The sequence below is a fragment of the Protopterus annectens genome, chromosome 2.part1 (assembly GCF_019279795.1).
Source record: "Protopterus annectens isolate FY-2018-M chromosome 2.part1, PAN1.0, whole genome shotgun sequence".
NCBI lineage: Eukaryota > Metazoa > Chordata > Ceratodontiformes > Protopteridae > Protopterus > Protopterus annectens.
Window position 1 is genome coordinate 651,805,813 of NC_056729.1, and position 20,865 is coordinate 651,826,677.

At 43.6% G+C, this 20,865-nt stretch overlaps 1 protein-coding gene across 4 annotated transcripts in view; it reads left to right on the plus strand.

Moving 5' to 3' along the window:
- Positions 1-20,865, plus strand: part of NCOA1 (nuclear receptor coactivator 1) — a 1,171,950-nt gene that overhangs the window by 632,937 nt on the left and 518,148 nt on the right. For all 4 annotated transcript variants that reach the window (XM_044062390.1, XM_044062389.1, XM_044062386.1 and 1 more), the window contains exon 9: positions 13,395-13,542. In XM_044062390.1, coding sequence (XP_043918325.1) covers positions 13,395-13,542 — 148 coding nt within the window. The remainder of the gene's footprint in view (positions 1-13,394; positions 13,543-20,865) is intronic.

The window sequence follows — 20,865 nt, forward strand, 5'->3', positions numbered from 1 at the left end:
TTCTTGAATTTGAGGAATCCGTGCCCACTCAGCAACATAGCTGATGATGGTGTTTGCCAGTTTTATTATTTTATAGAACATGGAAGAATAATCAATAGATTGCTTTTGAACTGAAGGAATTGATGCCCACTTAGCTCCATAGATGACTGTGATCCTTGCTACCATGATGACCAGTGACTTTGATTATGTGAGTTAGCATGTTTTCCTCTGTGGATCATGTAGAACATGTTGCATAGTGCTGAATAATTTGCTTTGATTCTGCATACCTGACCAATCTATTTGACCTCTTTCGTTTTCTTGCTACTATGCATTCCTTGTACCCTCTTAACAACTTTGTCTGTTAACTAGTTACTGTTACTTTCTCCTGTTTGAACATTAAGCCCTGGGATACTGTTATTTTGTCATCTTTGAACATTAAACACTTGGAACAATGTTATTTCTCTTCTTAAAGAAAATGACTGAATTTCTCTCCTTTCTGATTTTTTGCTGTTAAGGCCAGCCTGTTATTGTAGTGGTGCCATGTCTTAAGTAACTACATCTCCATGTCAGCATCAGTACACCCTTGAAATTATTTCATGTCGTCCCTGTCATTGGTAACTGCTAAATTACTGAAAGTTGCAATTGTCATTGGCATCTGCTTGCAGCATAACTGGCTTACTCACCACATACTGTTTTAGTATTGCAGCATCTTTAACAATATTCTTGAGCATTTCAAAAACTTGTTCTATTAATAGTTCCATTCCTATGGTACATACTGCTGTAAAATCATTTTTACAGTTGTCATTACCTTAAACATAGTTGGATACAAACTTTGTAAGATACTACACAATTCCTAAATGCCTTTGTAATGTATGTCTTCTATTTTTGGCAGTTGTACATTTGCTCTGGCATTTTCTCCATCAGGCTTCTGGCTCTCTGACATAAAGTATGGCCCATGTATTTGAGACTTTCTTGTTATTCATCTTGAAATTATGTTGTATTAGCCTGTTAAACAGCTAGTGTCATTTTTGTGTCCAACCCCACAGTAAAAGGTAATTATGTTTATAGCTCCTTCCAAGCCTTTAATTACCTGTACAGCAGCTATTAGTACTAATAAGTACAAATGGAAGAAAGCTGGCCCATGTTAATGCACATTAAATGCTCACAATTTGGAGTCCTGCTCATTTAGTTTTTCCACTAGGTTTGGCTGACATCTAGTACTGGGAATACCTTGACAGCTGACAGTATTGAGACCTCTTGTTAAACAGAACAGAGGTAGGTAATGCTGCAGTCTGCTCAAATATTGGATACCAGTACAGGTGTGAGTCATGTCTCGCTTCACAACAGTAACCATATACTATCTTGCCCAGTCTTTTTTTTTTTTTGGTAATGATATACAACAAGCTTTCAGTTTCTCTTAATGCTTGCTTTATTTTATGCTTGAGATCTTTTGGAACATTACTTAGAGCATGTATTTTTACATCCTGAGCCTGTGTAGAATTCAGTGCAAGTCTTTCAGGACATCCTTGCTTTTGCTTTCTGTAGTACCTGAGAAATTTCTGCAACTGTGTGGAGAATTCTCTACACAAGCAGTCTGTGATTTCAAGCTGTGACTTACCATTCCCATCTTCTCACAAACTGGGCAGCTTCTTTGAGTGCTGTAATTATAATTTAAAAAAGGATTGTGTGTTTTTGTTTGATTAGCCAATAGCTTTTGACCCATTCACTCATCCAGGTGGCCAGAATGTCACCACACTGCATGCAGCTCTGTTCACTGCGCAATATCCACTGTATTTTGAAATTGTGACAGAAAGTATTTCACTCTCCTCCATGTCTAGTCTTACTCTTATATGTTTGTGCCCAAAACTCCACTGATGTCAGACACCCTGACTCTCTACATAGCTCCTTTTCTCTGGTGCCATCGCTTTGGTGGATGACACCCCATGTAACCCTTTGCCAGGTGGGAACCATCCCTCCAGATGGAAAGATCTTTCTTTTGTCATGAGCTATGCAGTCACCCTGTGCCTGGGAGACCAGCAAAAGAGCAAAGATTGTCATACTGCAGGCAGACCGACTTTTCTGCTAGCCTGTGTAATACCCCCCAATATGCTGACATCTGTGTTGAGCTGAGCAGGCAGTGAGGAGGTGTACCTTGAGCATGTTCATAGGTTGGTACTAGGCTATCGGCCCTAGGGGCCTATACAAGCCTAGCCGTAACAATTCCCTGGATATTTCTTTCCACATTATTTACTTTTCTGGACCCCTGTCTAGCAGGGTGACTGGTATGATCCCCGGGTTGAATTTCCTATCTCCCATCCAATCATCAAGGTTCCTTTTGAAGAGGGCCAAGGAAGTGCTCTGCTTGATATGTATGGGCAGTCTGTTCCAGAGTATGGGGAGTCTCTGAGTCAGGAACCTATCCTTCCAGCATGTTTTTTTCATTGTGATGACAAGGTTTAGATGGGAGCATGTGGCTGTGAGGGATTGGGATTTCTTTAAGTGGAGCATGTTCAACAGCTCAGGGTTTGACATGGCCTTGTATGTTAAGCAGAGATCGCCTCTGAGTAGACGATATGCCACAGTATAGCTGGAGTTTTTTTAGACGGTCGGCATATGTCATCTGCTTTAGGCCTGTGATTTTTTTTAGTGAGGTATTTCTGTGGCCTTTCCAGCTGGTGTAGATGTCTTGTGAGGTACATACCAAATGGGGCATTATACTCTCTAATGGGTCTAATGAGGGATGAGTACAGTGGGACAATGACCTCCTTTTTTCTGGATGAAAAGCTCTTAGTGATGAGGGGTGCCACATAGAAGGATTTCCTGACTGTTGTGGTGATGTGGTTATCGAAAGTGCGACCACTGTCCACCTGTGTCCCTAAGTCTGTCATCACACTTTCGATGTTTAGTGTACTGCTACCTATGTGGTAATTCATGGGTACATGTTTTTTTCCAAAGGGGATAACTATAAATTTCTTGGCATTAAACTTGAGCCCATGGCTCTGGCACCAGGCATCTGTTTTTGTAAGGCCCTTTTGTAGAATATCCACATCATTTTGGGGATTCAGTAATGGCTCCCAGTTTGCAGTCATCTGCGAACTTTGTTAGCCAGAGTCCCTTAGTGTTGGCCAGTACTTCAGAGAAGTAGATGTCAAACGAGTGGTCCCAGGACTGAACCCTGAGATACTCCACTTGTCTGGAGCTGGATTTGGAGTCGGCTACTTTTACAGTCTGGGTTACATGGGGTGTCATCCACCAAACCAACCCACTGAGTGACATAGGGATACATGCCAAGCTTAGTAAGTTTATCTATGATTCCAGAGTGGGGGATGGTGTTGAAGGCCTTGGCAAGGTCCAGATAGGCTGTGTGGACCGCCTTACCCTCGTCCACAGCTCTGGAGACTGATTCGAAGAAGTCAGTCAGATTCAGTTGACAAGATCGGCCCTTCACAAACCCAAACTAGGTGGGGTCCAGTGTTTGAAGGTTGCCAATGTCTTTCTTTATAAGTTCCATGATAATGCGTTCCATGCCCTTGTAGATCAAGCTTGTCAGACTGATTGGACGGTAGTTCCCGGGATCCAAGGCGGATCCCCCCCCCTTGTGAAGTGGGATAACTGTAACTGTGCGCCACTCAGTGGGCACGAAGCCTGAGGTGAGGCTATGATTAAACGTGCCACTTAGGTGAGGTGCCAGTTCATTTTGTAGTTCATGTAGTACACAGCCTGGGATGCCATCTGGTCCCATGGATGCTATATTCTTAGCTTTGGAGAGTGCGGTTTCTACCTGTGGGGCCGTGATTACCAGAATTTGGCAATCTTTTGGTATTGAGATGGGCCCTTTAGGGGTGAGAGGGGGGTGAAGTTGGCACTAAATCGATCTGCCAGGATATTGGCAATATCCTTGTGATCAGTATGTTTAATACCATTCTGTTGTAGCTCAGAGCAGATCTGAGCATTGCCATTTAGATTCTTGACAACTATAGAATGCCTTGTGGTTGTCTTTGAAATCTTTGGCAATTTTATTTTCATAATTAGCTTTTGTGGATTTTGAGGGATCTAAGCTTCTTACTGAGGCTGGTGCGGGAGTTTTTTGCATCCTGGGATTTTCCTCTTTTCTGCAACAGTTTCTTCCTTCTGTTGTATAGTTTGTTTATAGCAGGGGACCCCCAGATTGGATTCCTTTTTTTGGAGAAGAGCATCCTGGTTCTATTTGGGATGGCACGATTCATGCACGAGTGGATGTGCTCGTACAGTGCCTTAGTGTAGGATTCTGCAGTCGAACGTTCAGATCCCGTCTGCATGGGTGTCATGAAGTTTGTCACTTCTGACTTCAGTGGCATGAAGTTGGCTTTGGAGAAGTTTTTTAAGGAGGTTTTCTTACTGGGGGGTGGGGGTGGGATGTGGTTGTCAAGGGTGATTTGCTTATGGTCAGATCTGACCAATGAGGGGGTGACCACTGGTATGGAGCATCTATCTCCCATGTTGGTAATGACCAGGTCTAGGATATTGGAGCCTCTGTTGGGACAATGGATTAGTTGATTCAGGACGTTGGAATTTATGAATTCCAAGAACCGTTGGGAAAAGGAGTTGGTACCTGAGTAGTTTTCCCAGTTAATGGCAGGGTAGTTGAAATCACCCAGTATTAGGGTGTTTGGTTGTATCTTAATATTTTCCAGTATGTTTAGAAAAGTGTAGTGAGAATCTTGGGGTATGGTGGGGGATCTCTAGCAAGCTACAATTTGGATTGCAGTCTTACCTAGTGTTAGTTGCACCTGGAGAATTTCAGACGCATTGTGTTGGGCAACTAGCCTGGAGGTGTGAATATCCTTGGTGAATATGTCCTGGGACATAAGGACAACCACATTTGCTCTCTTCCTCCCCAACTTTGTATTATCTCTCTGAGCTCCAGTCTTTACCAGAGCTCCACTCGAGATATGCAGGCACTTCCATGGTGTTCTTCATGTTTCCCTGTTGCAGTCATCACACTAGGGTTATCTGCCTGCAGGTAGCCCTCAGTCGGCCAGAATACCAGAGTCTTAGGAATTCTGTGTCGGATGCTATCGCTTCTTCCATGACGTCAGGTCGTCAGGGGTATAAAACAGGCAGCTGATGCCTTTATATCAGCTTTCTTGCCGAGGAGGAGCCCGAAGCAGAAGCAGTTCGCAAGTGCCGGTTGGCCACTACCTAAAATTTTCGTTTTCAAGCTGAATAATCCTGAAGTCTTCTAAAGCTAAGTACCCCGTTGGGGATCCTTTTTTCTTGCTCTAACCAATGTCAGACAAAGTTAACAATTGTCTTGCCTGTAGAAAGTTAATACCTGACAGAGATTTTCATTCTTACTGCGTCACCTGTTTAGGCCCAGACCACGATGTCCCTCGCTGTAATTTTTGTGCCTTGTTTAGCGCCCGAACCACCTGTTTAGGCCCAGACCACGATGTCCCTCGCTGTAATTTTTGTGCCTTGTTAAGCGCCCGAACCATTCGTCGAGCAATCTTTGTTGCTAAATTCTTTCACACTTGTTCTCCATATTCTGAAATGGCTTCGATAAGCCATCCAACTACCGATCTTCCGAAAAAACGTAAAGACAGAGGCAGACCGCATAGGTCCAAAACTACAGACGATGCTTTTGTTAAGCTAGTCGCCAGTCCGCCGGTACTCAGTGAGGCGCCTTTGCAGCCCCTGATGTCCGCTTCTACAGATTTGCAGGTCTTTACTGAGACCCATTTGGAGTCCATTATGCCGCGAGATGCTTCTTCGACTATGGAACCTGCGGATGTCTCTACCTTGGATGGGTCTGGAGCCGCTGTGCAGGCACTGGCTTTTGAGGGTGTATTCCAACCTACCAATGTTTGAATCAAACGGACTACTTCATTTTAAGCTAAAACTACCGAGTTTCTTAGGCCCAGAGTATGCGCTACGCCTGGAAAACAGACTACCAAGCCACAAAAACAAATGCTTAGAATGGCTGAAGACCTTATTACTCTAATTAGGGGAAGCCAGCCTTCCCCTTCTAAGAGACAAAGAATTGAGTTTCCCTCTGATTTTACAGACCAGGAGTCCGATGACTCTGATCCTTCTGATTATCAGGACATGCCCTTGTCAACTTATGAGGATTCAGATGCAGAGGAATCCATTCCATCTGCTTCCCTTCCAGAGGATTTTTCTTTTGGTGAAACCTTGCATACTTTGAGAGCATTTCTGCTGGGAATGCCAAGACTACCCTCAGTCCAAAAAGCGACTGAGAATTTTTAGAGTTTGCTCAGCACAGGCCTCTAGCTATATCCCCTGTCCTGGATGTTGTAGATGATGTCTTCATGGAATCCAGTCTTACTCCAGACACTTTACCCCCGGCCCCTAGGAAACCTGACAGGTACTACAGAGTACCTGATTCTCACAAATTTCTCTTCAAGAATCCTACTGCGGATCCAGAGACCACTTCCTAGGGACCTTAAGGTATTAAGGCTACTACAGCCAAAAGTCCTACCCCTTCAGACAGGGATTCCAGAGCTTTAGACAGATGGGGTAAGAAGGTATATACTTTTGCAACTCTTGCCATCAGGGCATTGAATTGTCTGTTTCACATTTGGAAGTACCAGCAACGTATTATGGAATTAATTATCAAAAAATGGTGTTACTTCCAGATTGTGCAAAAATTAAAGATTTACAAGAGTTAATGCATTCTGAAAACCAAGTTAGTAAGCATACTTTGCAGTGTGACTTTGATGCCCTAGAAGCATCTTGCATGGCTGCAGTCACTGGGTCTGTACTGAGAAGGCGTGCTTGGCTAAAGGGACAAACCTTGCCAGATCATGTCAAATCCAAATTATTAGATGCTCCTTTAAATAAGGACTGTTTGTTTGACACCAAAGCAGAAGAGGTTCTTAAAAAGATGGAAGAAAAAGCTAAATCTATGCAAACTGTTAAAGAATTCTTACAAGTGCAGCCAACCTAGATTCAGTAGGCATTGGCCTTCTAAAAACTGGTCCTTTCCAGCCCCTACTAGGCCTTCTCAGTCCAAACCCAGGGGATACAGGCCAGCCAGACTACAGTCTCAGGGTATGCAGATATCTAAACAATGGAATGCTCCCATCTCAAAAACAGGGAGTGGTAAGCCGCCCCCTTATGGAAAAAGTTCACAGTGACTTTTCAATTATCCTTCCCAGCCCTGCCCAATTACTTGTGCCCGTAGCAGACAAACTTGCCCTTCATGCAAAAAACTGGATGTCCATTACTCAGGACCGATGGGTCATAAACACTGTATCCCAGGGGTACAGATTCTACTTCCATTCAATGCCAACCCAAGCGGGTTTCCAGACCTTCCTCCAAACCAATGGGCAGAGGCTCAAAAGCAAGTACTTTCCCTGGTCAATATCAGAGCTATTCAACCTGTTTCAGTAGAACAAAGGGGGGGGGGGGCAGGGTTTCTACTCCAGACTTTTCCTGGTGCCCAGAAGAGGGCTCTTGACACCCAACCCTGAATCTATCAATTCTCAACACCTTTCTGGTGGTCCCAAAATTCATGATGTGTACCCTGTAACAGCTTCTCCCTGTGCTAGCCAAGGATGCCTGGTTAGTCATTCTAAACTTAAAAGAAGCCTATCTGCACATCCCCATAAGGGAGTCCTGCAGAAAATATCTACGCTTCAGGGCAGGCTTTAGTTCTCTGCACTTCCCTTTTGCTTATCTACTGCGCCCAGAGTATTCACAAAGTGCCTGGCTCCAGCCATTGCATGCTGCGGGCAGAGAAATATCCACTTTTTTCCATACTTGGACAATTGCCTGATTCAGGCAGACAGTCAGGAATTGCTACTTCAGCACCTGGCATTTGTAAAAAGCTTTCTCACTTCATTGGGGTACACCATCAACGAAAAGAAATCACCAACTGGTGCCCAGTCAAAAGATTGTATTCCTGCGAGCCAAGCTAGGACACAACTTCCCAGATGGCATTTCTCACTCCAGAAAAACAGGTCTTTCTAACAAACTTCTTCAAACAAATGGCCACCAGAACCCAGTTATCTGCAAGGAAAATACTGCAAGCCCTAGGGTTCATGGCCTCATGTATTCTGCTAATTCCATATGCAAGACTGCATATGAGGAAACTTCAGTGGTACTTAAGTCTTTGGTGCCAACATTCTCAGGACCTGGAAACAGTCATTCCAATCATACCTTGTTTAAGGGCAGAGTTCTTTTGGTGAGCAGAAGCATGCAACCACAGCAAGGGACTGCCTTTAACTCAACCCCTCGCCGCCCAAACCCTGAACAACAGACGCATCAGACTATGGATGGGGGGCTCACATGGCAGGCAAATGCATTCAGGGCCACTGGAGCTCTGGCCAAAGTCTCCTGCACATCAATCAAAAAGAGAGGCTAGCTGTACAGAATGCTTTGACAGCCTTCAAATACCTAATCCTTCCAGGACAACTGCTTACAAAAACAGAAAACACTACAGTTATGTGGTACATAAACAAGCAGGGGGGAACCCATTCTTACCCACTCTGCAGGTTAGCCATGGCCCTGTGGAGGCAAACAAAATTCACTGGCAGACAACTTAAGCAGAAATCTCCTAGACCCACACGAGTGGAAATTGGAACCCAACACCTTCAACCTTCTAATCCAGAGGTGGGGGACACCAGAGGTAGACCTCTTTGCCTGCCCAGAGAACCACCAGTTGAGCATATTGTGCACCAGGAACCCTCACTGCTGGGCCTGAAAGTTGGATGTCCTATCCTTCCAATGAGAAAACCTCTCAATTTATGCTTTTCCCCCTCTGCTCCTCGTCTCAAAAGTACTAGTCAAGATAAAACAGGACAGGCTAAGGCAATTATTATTGCCCCAGACTGGCCATGCCAGCACTGATACCCTCTCTTAAGCAGTCTGACAAGTGCCACCCTGGCATCTTCACCAGACTCCTACCCTGCTGTCTCAGCGGGAGGGACAGATTTTGTATCCACATTTGCAAACCCTAAACCTTGCAGCCTGGCTTATCCCCTGAATACACCACCAGCAACCCTCAGCAAACAGGTGCTGGACGTCATTCTTGAAGCCAGAAGGCCTAGTACTAGGAAATCCTATGCTGAAAAGTGGAAAATATGTTGTTCTTTGAATCAGTCTCAAGGAAAGGACACAGCAGTGCCCTCCTTACCTCTAATCCTGGATTACCTAGCAGAGCTACTCCATCGAGGCCTATCCTCCTCCATTAAGATTTATGCCTCTGCCATCTCAGCTCATTATAATACTAAGCCACATCTATGTTTTCACCCTCTCATCAAGCAATTCCTGAGAGGGGCTAGCAACTTATGGCCCCCTAGGATAGCACCCATCCCTGCCTGGGACCTTAACTTTGTACTGGAAAAGTTCAAGCTTCCCCCTTTTGAACTTGCTGCTTCAGCAGAGTTAAAATTCCTCTCTTGGAAAACAGTCTTGCTTTTAGCCATAACTTCAGCAAGAAGAGTGTCTGAGTTACAGGCACTAATGGCTGAGGAACCTTTCATTATTTTCCATGCTGACAGGGTTTCCCTCAGGACTTAACCTGTCCTTCATGCCTAAGATGGTGTCCAGTGTGGCTCTAAACCAATCCATCCATTTTCCAGCCTTCTTCCCTAACCCTCCGAGTAAAGGGGAAAGGATCCTGCACTCCTTGGGCATGCACAGACAGCTCAAGTTCTACCTTGACAAGACTAAACCTTTCAGAAAATCTGACCAGCTGCTAGTCAGCTTTGCTACAGGGGCAGAGGGGTAAGGCCATTTCAAAACAAACCATTTCCAAATGGATAGCACACTGCATCCATTTCTGCTACAAGCACCATGGAAAACCTACCCCACAGGTGATCAGACCATATTCCACTAGGGCTGCTTCCACCTCTACAGCATTTCTCACAGGAGTCCCTACCAGGGACATTCTGGAAGCTGCAATCTGGAGTTCTGTTCACACCTTCACCAAGCATTACCACTTACCTATTTTTTCTAAATCCAGAGCTGAATTTGCTACAGCAGTCTTAAAGGCCTGCTAGCCAGCCCTGACACTTCTTGACTGCTTCCACCCTTCCTCAGCTTTGGGAATCAACCAAGTGTGATGACTGCAACAGTGAAACATGAAGTTGTGTACACTTGCCATAAATGTAGATGTTCAAGTGTATGCACTGTTGCAGTCCTGGTTTCCCTCCCTCCAGCCCCCTGGTTTTCTCTCTCTCTTTCTACCTCTCCTCTCTATGGCCATTCTTAATGGCATTGGTATTTACTTTTTACTGGTGGTGTTCCCCACCTTATACTAGCTTCCTGTTTGGGGGCTCCTGACATTTGGGGCAAGAAAAACTGATGCAATGGCATCGGCTGCCTGTTTTATACCCCTGACGACCTGACATCATGGAAGAAGCGACAGCATCCGATGTAGAAATCCTAAGACTCTGGTATTCTGGCTGACTGAGGGCTACCTGCAGGCAGATAACCCTAGTGTGATGACTTCAGCAGTGACTACACTCGAACATCTACCTTTATGGTGTACACAACTATACTTCCTCTGTCAGCACCATCTAGTACCTGAGCTGCTAATCAAACTCTGGTCACTTGGATCCTATTAAAGGCTTTATCCATCTTCACCAATCATCTTTCAGATTCAGTATTTCTTTTGTTAGCATTCTGCATTTATTGACAGTGGTCTGATTTTGAGTGCCTGTTTCAGTTCTTCTGAGGCTTTGTCAGCCTCATTGTATCCTCTCTCCTCTTCAGCAGCCCATGCTAGAACTCTTTGTTGACTGTATTCATCTGTTCATATTTGTGTTGAACAATGTAACTTTGAACACACATGGCTTTTCTGTTGTACATTTTGGAAAAAAAATGTTTACTCAGGCTAACATCTCTTTGTAATTTCTTTCCGTGTTGTTATCGGTATATTTTATTCATAGGTTCATAGGTTTATACTAGGCTATCTGCCCTAAAGCATTTATAAGCCTAGCCCAAAGTTTTGTGGCTTACACCACCCCTTATATGAAAAAATACTGTGCCCATTAGTTTGTTGTGCCTCTGTCCAGCAGTGACACAGAGATGATTCCCGGGGTAAACCTACGATCTCCCATCCACAGGTCAAGATTTCTCTTTTTTTCTGTCATTGGTAACTGCTAAATTACCAAAACAGTTCAGTTGTTCAAAGGGCAGCTATGTTTCAGACTTTTGTAGTGCAATTGAAGAGTACTTCTAATGCCTTATGCCTATAATTTCAGCTGGTAGGTGAGTCTTGAATTTTAGTTGCAGTGTGTTTTCTGTGGTTTTCATGACAGCCATAGTGCATTGTCACGTTTTTATTTCTTATTTGTTGCATTTGCAGCACTTTTACTTTATCTCATATTTAGTCTTGTACACGCCCATTTCATCAGTTAATCTTTTTAGCTGTTATGACACAGTTGATACCTATGGCCTTCAAGAAAAGGCATGCAAAATGTTTATCTAACTACACTTGGCAATAAATTAACAAAACAAGCAAATTAAAAATGTAAACTGGTTTCTTACTCTGGCATGTCCTACAGCCCAGAAAAGAATAATTTAATGAGGTAGTTTAAAAAGTCAGAAATACACCTTGCTTTACTGTAATCTTTGCAGGCTGAGGCTACATATCGATAAAGGTGAACCACACAATTTCCTGGTTCAGTTACAGCAGTTTTAGACAGCTCCTTTTAGAATTTAAGTATGTTACCAGGTTATGGCTTTCAATAACATTCAAAATAGTTTAGCCTCAGGGTTTGTTGCAGATTAAGCAGTCCATGATGAAACAACTTCTCCTAGGCGATATCGGTGTTTTTGTACACATCTGAAATTCCTCTCCAGGCTAATAGAAGCTATTTCCCCTCTGAAGTTTCCTTTCCCCATTACACAACAGGGACAACTTCCTTGCTAGGCTGTCGCATGCCAGGCTGCATACAGCATTTAAAAGAAATTTCTCTTCTGGTTGAAACTCATTTTACTTTGTACAAACAGTAGTAGACACCTGTCTCTTGTTGAACTCTCTATCTCATTAACTCCTGTGCTGGTTTGAGCGTTCTTGAACTCAAAGCTGAACTCTCTTCTGGTTTAGATATACAAGATATGTGCTGTAGCCTTACCTACCCTTATCCCTCAGCAACTTGTCGAGTTTCTGGTATATTTAGAAGCCTCATACTGTTTGGGTTTAACTCTTTCAGACACAGCATCCAAATTAGATGGTGCATCACACAAATACTTCTCTGGTTGAACCCTCTCAGATGCAGCTGCCAACTTGGCAATCTCATTACACTGTGTAGTTATTTTACTTGCTGTACTCATGTCTGCAGCTCTGTGTCTCTTAATAGTGTGCCTCTTGCTAAATTTCTTGTAAGTTAGTATGTTCAGTATCTCAGTTATTAATCATGGAATTCACCAAATTCACAGGCTTTACTATTTTTTTAGCTTAGTAATGTATGCCTCTGGTAGTATCTGCAGGGTTTTCTGCTTTCATAAGAACAAATTGTGAATAAATGTCTTTCTTGGCTCATTGCAGTTCCTGAACTTCTAATTGATCTTTATGATCTTCAAAAAGTACAAAGTAGGTAAAACACCTTAAGCACTTCTTCCAGAACAACATACAGATGTGTAGCACACTGCATCCTTACAGGATTTTCAGCTAATTAACTCACTCTGAGGAAAAAAAATCAGTTTCTAAATACAGAATCTCTATTTTGTCAGGTTTCCTTGCAACTAAAAATTCCTGGTGGTTACATTTTGCATAGTTTTTGCACTGCAATTAACATTCTTTTACTTCCAGATACATAAACGTGCAAAGGGAAACATATTTCTTCAGTTCTACAAATATTCATTCTGAAATTTTTTTCCCATTCATCCAGTAATGTCTGTTGTTTTGTTGTGATATTGTGGAGGTGGTCTAATTTCAATGCTGTCAATTGTCTTGCTGTACTTTGTTCTACAGTCCATGTTTTTAAGAAGCGTATTTTGTTTCATTTTTCTCTGTTTAAGTATTAATCAGATGGATTAATAATTTGTAGCAATTCATTCCATTTTTACATTCAGAACAATTTTGACTAAAAGCTTTTTTTTTCTTCATTTTTCTTGTGTGTGTTTATACGTGTGTGTATGTATGTGTGTGTGTGTATATATATATATATATATATATATATATATATATATATATATATATATATATATATATAAAATGTGTGTGTATGTATATGTATAGGAACATGAGGATATGTATGCGCATGTACACACGTATATGTCAGCATATGTGTGGATATGTTTATATGTGTGTACAGACATGGACATAGAAACGTACATATTTGTAATGTAGATTCAGTTTTATTTTAGTGTACAGATTAGCATTACATATTACTCACTTAAGGTTTTAATTTAAACTGCAGGTTCCTTATTCATGTTTTGTGTTTGTCTTGTATTGTCAGTGATGATACGAGGTACTGCAATAAGCCCATCGTATAGGTTTACTCTAAGTGATGGGACTGTGCTAAGTGCCCAGACACGGTGTAAACTTTACTGCCCTCCAAGTCCTGAAGCACAGCCTTTCATCATGGGAATTCATACAATTGAGAGGTAGGTGTATATTTTCTTTTCTTTTTAGCAGACTAGAATTATTTAAGGTCTGTTTGTGTTCATAGTTGTGGCTCTAAAAGAATGAGATCATTTTTGAATAAATGGCTGTTAGATTATTTGCATTAAGATTATATGGAGTTGTCTTCTTTTGATTTTGCATGCTACAGCAGCATAATGGGTGATGAAGCTATTTTATCACTTAGAGCAGAGTCTAAAATTGGTCAGTGCTTGGGAAAGGAGCACAAATGAATGAATAAAACAAATAAGAGAAAGTGGAGCAATAGCCTGAATTACATTAACTGTCCAAATCCTTCTGAAAAGGTACCCTTGGCTTTGATCCCTGCGATGGCTTTGATCCCTGCGATGTCAGATACTGGTGTGGAGTGCTATTCTTTTTTGTTTCAGCCTGCAAGCAACCATATTCTTTGTTGTTGTTCAAAGGAGTTATTGCTACATATAAATCCCTACCCATGAGAATTAGCTGTGGTCAGGTGTCCACCTTGTGGTCTGGCCTTCCTCAGTATGGAGCTGGTCTCACCCAGAAGAGGACTTCAGCTGACCTACAGTTTGAAAAGGAGTGCAATCCCTGCCATTTTGAGTTCTCTCTTTTTCCCTCCTTGAACAAAAAGTGATCAGTTGTAAGTCTGATGTTCTTTGTGTTTCACTGTTGCAGTCATCACATTTGGGTTATCTGCTTGCAGTAGCCCTCAGTCGGCCTGATTATCAAAGTCTTGGGTCCTGCATCGGTTGCTGTCTCATCTTCCATGACGTCAGGTAGTCAGGGGTATAAAGCATGCAGCTGATGCCATTACGTCAGTCTTTCTTGCCGTGTGGTGCCCGAAGCAGAAGCAGTTCACAAGTGCCAGTCGTCCGACTCCTGAAATTTTCATTTTCGAGTTTCAGAACTGAAGTCTTCAACTAAAGCAAAGTACCCCGTTGGGGAAACTTTTTCTTGCTCTAAACCGATGTCAGTAAAAGTCAATAATTGTATTTCTTGTGGAAAGCAAATACCTCATAAAGATTTTCATTCGTACTGTATTCCTTGCCTCGGCCCTGACCATGACGTACCTCGCTGTCGGTTTTGTGCCTTATTTAAACAACGAACTATTCATCGTCGGTATATTTGCACTTCTGAATATTTTGGTACTCAGTTCAATTACTCAGATATGGCTTCGGTAAGCCACCTGACTACCGACATTCCGAAAAAACGCAAAGATAAAGACAGGGACAGGCCGCCTAGGTACAGAGCTGCTAACGGCGCTTCTCCTAAGCTAGTCGCCAGTTCGCCGGTACTCAGTGAGGCACTTTCTCAGCCCCTGATACCTGCTACTTCAGATTTGCAGGCCTCTACTGAGACCCATTCGGAGTCCAATATGCCGCAAGATGCTTCAACTGTGGAACCTGCGGATGTCTCTACCTTGGATGGGTCCGGAGCCGCTGTGCAGGCACCAGCTTCTGAGGGTGTATTCAGGCCTACTGACTTGCATATTAAACCGACACCATCTTCTTCTTCAAGGCCTAAAACTCGATCCATGCCTAGAAAACGGACACCCAGATCGCATGATCAGGCCTCTATGCCTAAAAAACAAATGATAAGAATGGCTGAAGACCTTATTACTTTAATCAGGGAAAGTCAACCTTCCCCCTCTAAGAGGCCCAAGACTGAATTTGCTTATGATTCTTCGGATCAGGTTTCTGAAATTTCTGATGTTCATCGTGTTACCCTGCTGCAGTCATCACAGTTGGGTTATCCTGTCGTCAGGCGGTCCCGCAGTTGGCCTGAATTCCAAAGTCTTGGTCCGGTGTCGGTTGCTGACGCTTCTTCCCTGACGTCAGTGTGCCAGGGGTATATAAGAGGCATCCGACGCCATTTTCTTCAGTCTTTCTTGCCGCGCGGTGCCCGAAGCAGAAGCAGTTCGCAAGTGCCGGTCGGCAGACTCCTGAGATTTTCAAAGTCGAATTTCAGATCCGAAGTCTTCAATAAAGCTAAGTACCCCGTTGGGGAAACTTTTCTTGCCTCAGACCGATGTCAGAAAAAGTTAACAATTGTATTTCTTGTGGGAAGCAAATACCTCATAAGGACTTTCCTTCTTATTGTATACCTTGCCTAGGCCCAGACCACGACGTCACTGGTTGTCGGTTTTGTGCTAGGTTCAATAAGCGAACTATAAAGCGACGCTTTGATTTCGCACGACACTACGGTAGGAAATTTAATTACTCTATGCCGTCGGAGCAACCGACTACCGGTGTGCATAAAAAAATGCAAAGATAAAGACAGGCAGCCTAGATCCAAGCCAGACTCCGAGGCCTCGGCTGGGCCGGTCGCTGGTTCACCGGTTTTCAGTGAGACGCCTACGCAGCCCCTGGCTTCTGCAGAATTGGAACCCCAGACCGCTTCGGATTCTCTGGCTGAGAGTTCTAGGCCAATGCAGCCATTTTCCTTAGGTCCTACCGACGACATTGCAGTAGGAGAAGCCGGTGCTGTAGAAACACCTCCGGTTTCAGAAGGTGTGACAGACTACTCTCACCATAAAATCTTATGCTAAGTTTAAGACTCCTCTAAAACCAAAAAAAAAAAAAAAAAAAGACTGCACTTCAGTCCCCAGTTCAAGGCCCCATGCCTAAGAAACAGATGCTTAAAATGGCTGAAGATTTGATTTCTTTAATCAGGGGTTCCCAACCCCCACCCAACAAAAGGCCTAGACAAGAGGAGGATTATGCCTCCTCTGAACTAGTGTCTATTTCCTCAGGCTCCTTTGAGGATCAAGATTACTCCTTTCCCCCTTATGAAGATTCTGATGCTGAGGATTCCATTCCCTCAGCTTCTCCCCCTGAAGACTATTCCTTTGGGGAAACCTTACATACCATGAGGGAACATTTCCACTGGGAAGGTCAGGACTACTCTGACTCAAAGAAAAGGCTCCGAGAGTTTCTTTTACTCCCCCAGCACAGACCACTTGCTATCCCCCCAGTTTTAGACATTGTGGTTGATGTTTACTTAGAATCTAGTCTAAATCCAGATTCTCTACCTCCTGCTCCAGCCAAACCAGTTAGATACTATAGAGTGCCTGACCCACACAAATTCCTTTACAAAAGACCTGTTGCTGACCCAGAGACAATCTCCCAGGGTCCGAAAGGGGCCAAGACTTCTATGGCTAAAAAGCCTATATCCTCTGAAAGGGACTCCAGTGCACTAGATAGGTGGGGGAAGAAGGTTTACACCTCAACTACTCTAGCTATGAGAGCACTAAATTGTCAATTTCACATGCTTAAATACCAGCAATTCCTAATGTCTCAAATAAAACAAAAGATAAGCACGCACCCTCAACAGTCTGAATTCAAGGAAATGCAGGATCTGTTGCAAGCAGCTGAACAGATGGGCAAACATATGTGGATTTGATTCCTTGGAAGTTTCCTATAGAGCACCTGTTACTGGGTCTGTTATACGTAGGCATGCTTGGTTAAAGGAACAAACTCTGCCTGATCATGTTAAAGCAAAGCTACTAGATGCACCCTTACAGCAGGATGTCCTGTTTGGGGTTAAAGCAGAAGAGGTTTTAAAGAAAATGGAGGATAAGGCAAAATCTATGCAGATGGTCAAAGATTTCTTACAGGTTCAGCCCCCACGCTTCAGCAGAAATTGGCCAACAAAAAAATTGGTCCTTTCCAGCTTCTGACAGACCACAGAGGGGTAAATACAGGCACCCAAGGGGCAGAGGACAAGCACAAATCCCTTACAAATCTCGACAATGGGACACTGCAACAACTGGTGCATCGTCACAAAGGACAAATGGGTCATAGACATTATCTCACAAGGATACAGATTCCATTTCCACACCTTGCCAAGGATAAAAGGAATGCCAAACCTGCCACAAAATCAATGGGCAGAGGCACAAAAACAAATTACAGCTCTCATGGACATGAGAGCCATTCATCTGGTACCTACATTGGAGCAAGGCCAAGGATTTTACTCAAGGCTCTTTCTAGTCCCCAGAAAGGACATTGCTTGGAGACCCATTCTGGGCCTTTCAATTCTAAACACCTTCTTGCAAGTACCCAAATTCAAGATGCTAACACTACAGCAGCTTCTTCCCATGTTGGGCAAGAAAGCATGGCTAGTAACGTTGGACCTCAAGGAGGCATACCTGCATGTCCCTATCAGACAAAATTGCAGAAGATACCTCCGTTTCATTGCAGGTTCAACCCATTACCAATTCTCTGCACTGCCCTTTGGCTTATCTACTGCGCCCAGGGTCTTCACAAAATGCCTGGCACCAGTAATTGCATACTGCAGACAAAGAGGACTTCAAATATACCCATACCTGGACGACTGCCTCAACCAAGCAGAAAGCAAGGACATTCTCTTACAACATCTGTCTTTTGTAAAACACCTTCTAAGTTGCCTAGGGTACACAAACGAAAATAAATCAAAACTAGTGCCCTCACAAAATATGACATTCCTGGGTGCCAGCTTGAATACAATGGCCCAGATGGCTTGTCTGACGCCAGACAAACAACTACAACTGACTCAATACTTCAAAATAATGGCAACAAAGACCCAACTCCCTGCAAGAAAAATTATGCAGGCCTTGGGCTTCATGGCATCTTGCATACTACTAATACCATTTGCAAAAAACTGCATATGAGGAAATTACAATGGTATCTAAAAAGCGTAGGGAATCAACACAGCCACAGCTTGGACACAATGATACTTCTCATTCCCTGCCATCAACAGGAGTTTCTATGGTGGTCAGAGGCATGTCACCTCAGCAAGGGTCAGCCTTTCACCTTACCCCCAGCCAGGCAAACTATGACAACAGATGCATCGGACTATGCCTGGGGGGCACACATGGCAGGACGGTGAGCTCAAGGCATATGGACTGCAGATCAAAGGAATCTGCACATCAATCAAAAAGAAATGCTAGCTGTACAGAATGCCCTGACAGCCTTCAAGGACCTCTTACATCCAGGACAACTTACAATAAGGACGGACAACACCACAGTAATATGGTACATAAACAAACAAGGAGGTACACACTCCTACCCTCTATGCAGGCAAGCAATGACCTTGTGGAACACAGCACTGGCTTACCAAGTTCAATTACAAGCTCAATTCCTTCCAGGAAGAAAGAACACATTGGCAGACGACCTAAGCAAGAAACATCATGGATCCCCACGAGTGGAAACTGGATCCACAAGTATTTGAAATGATAACTCAAAAATGGGGGCACCCAGACTTAGACCTGTTTGCCAGCCCCCCAAACTACCAGCTAACAAAATTTTGTACAAGGACATTTCACCATCAAGCTTGGAAAGTGGACGCGCTCTCATTCAGTTGGAAAAAGCTGACAGTATATGCCTTCCCTCCATTGCCTCTTCTCACAAAGGTGCTGCTGAAAGTCAGGATGGAGAGACCTCGAATGATACTCATTGCCCCAGACTGGCCATGCCAGCACTGGTACCCACTATTAAGGAATATGGCCCAGAGCCCACCATGGATTTTGCCACAAATTACTCATCTGCTCACACAGCAAGACAGTCAGATTCTACACAGCCAGCTCAAAACCTTAAATTTGGCTGCATGGCATATCACCTAAACAACCAGCTAGCTCCTCTTTCACAAACTGTTATGGATGTTATTCTGGAAGCCAGAAGGCCAGCACCAGTAAAGCCTACTCAGACAAATGGAAAAGGTTTTGCGCCTGGAACCAAGCTAAAGGCCAAAATACCCTTCAGCCTGACATACCTCAGATTCTACAAACTCATTACAGCCGAGTGACGTCTCCAGGCGTTTCTGCAGTTACTGCCTACTGCGCCTCTAGGCGTCCGATATTGCCTGTTCATATTTGCATTAATAATTCCAAAACCATGCTACATACAAGGTATCAGAATATTTTCTCTTGAAGCATACAGGATGGCAAACACAACTGTACTGCTATATGGCCTCTGTCAATGACTGTTTGTTAGAACTCTAAGGTAATAACTTCATTTTTAAAGGCTGAAGCCACACCCACTGGGAGTTAAAGGTACACACTCCAAAGGGCTGTACTGGAGGGAATGAGTCTGAGATGTTACATAAAGGGCTTTCTTTTTCTTCTGTTAAAATCCACGCCTCAGCTATTTCAGCTCACTACAACACGGATCCTCCCTTATTTTCACATCCACTTCTAAGGCAATTTCTCAGAGGGGCCAAAAACATTAGGCCTCCCAGGAGAGCACCAACACCAACCTGGGATATCAATTTTGTTCTGGAAAAACTTACGCTACCTCCTTTTGAACCAGCTTTCTCAGCTGACTTAAAGTTTATATCATGGAAGACTGCCCTGCTGCTAGCAATAACTTCAGCCAGAAGTGTCTCAGAGCTTCAGGCACTAATGGCAGTAGAGCCTTTCCTCATATTTCATCAAGACAGAGTTTTTCTACGAACTAACCCCTCCTTTATGCCTAAGGTGGTATCCAGTGTGGCTCTAAATCAAACCATCCATTTACCCACCTTCTTTCCAAATCCACAGAACAAAGGAGAAAGACTCCTGCCCTCCTTGGACATTCACAGGCAACTATGTTACTACTTGGATAAAACTAAGGTTTTCAGAAAATCTGACCAGCTCTTTGTATTCTATGCTACAGCATCACAAGGAAAGGCTATCTCAAATGGACCATTTCCAAATGGATAGGACATTGCATACGATGTTCTTCATCTCACATTGCTGCAGTCCTAACACTTGGGTAGTCCGCTGTCCACGGTCGGCCCGAATATCAAAGTATAAGGCTGACGTCGGTCAGGGCGCATTTAACTGACGTCAGGACGTCAGGGTACAAATGCGCATGACCGGCGTCATATCGTCAGTCTTTTTTGCCGCATGGTCCGATGCAGAAGCAGCATTGCAAGTGCCAGTTGGCGTTCTGAGATTTTTCTATTTAGAAGTTTCAGACCGAGTTCAAAGTTGGCTAAGTACCCCGTTGGGGAATATTTTTGTTTTTTCTTGCCTCAGTCATTTACCGGATGTCAGAAAAAGTTAATAATTGCGTTTCTTGTGGGAAACAGATACCGCATAGAGATTATCATACTTTGTGTATTCCTTGCTTAGGGCCTGAGCACGACGTTGTTGGCTGTCGCTCTTGTGCTAGATTTAATAAACGCACTATAAAGAATATAATGAATTGTGCAAGGTTAGTCTTTGAGAAGCGGTGCAATTATAAAATGCCGCCGGATGCTCCGACGCCCGCTTCCTCGAAGAAGCGCAAGGACAAGACAGTTAAGCATAGGCTAGAAGAACCGTCTGTGCCGGACGCCGGTTCTTTAGAGGTGTCGGTGGAGCCGGT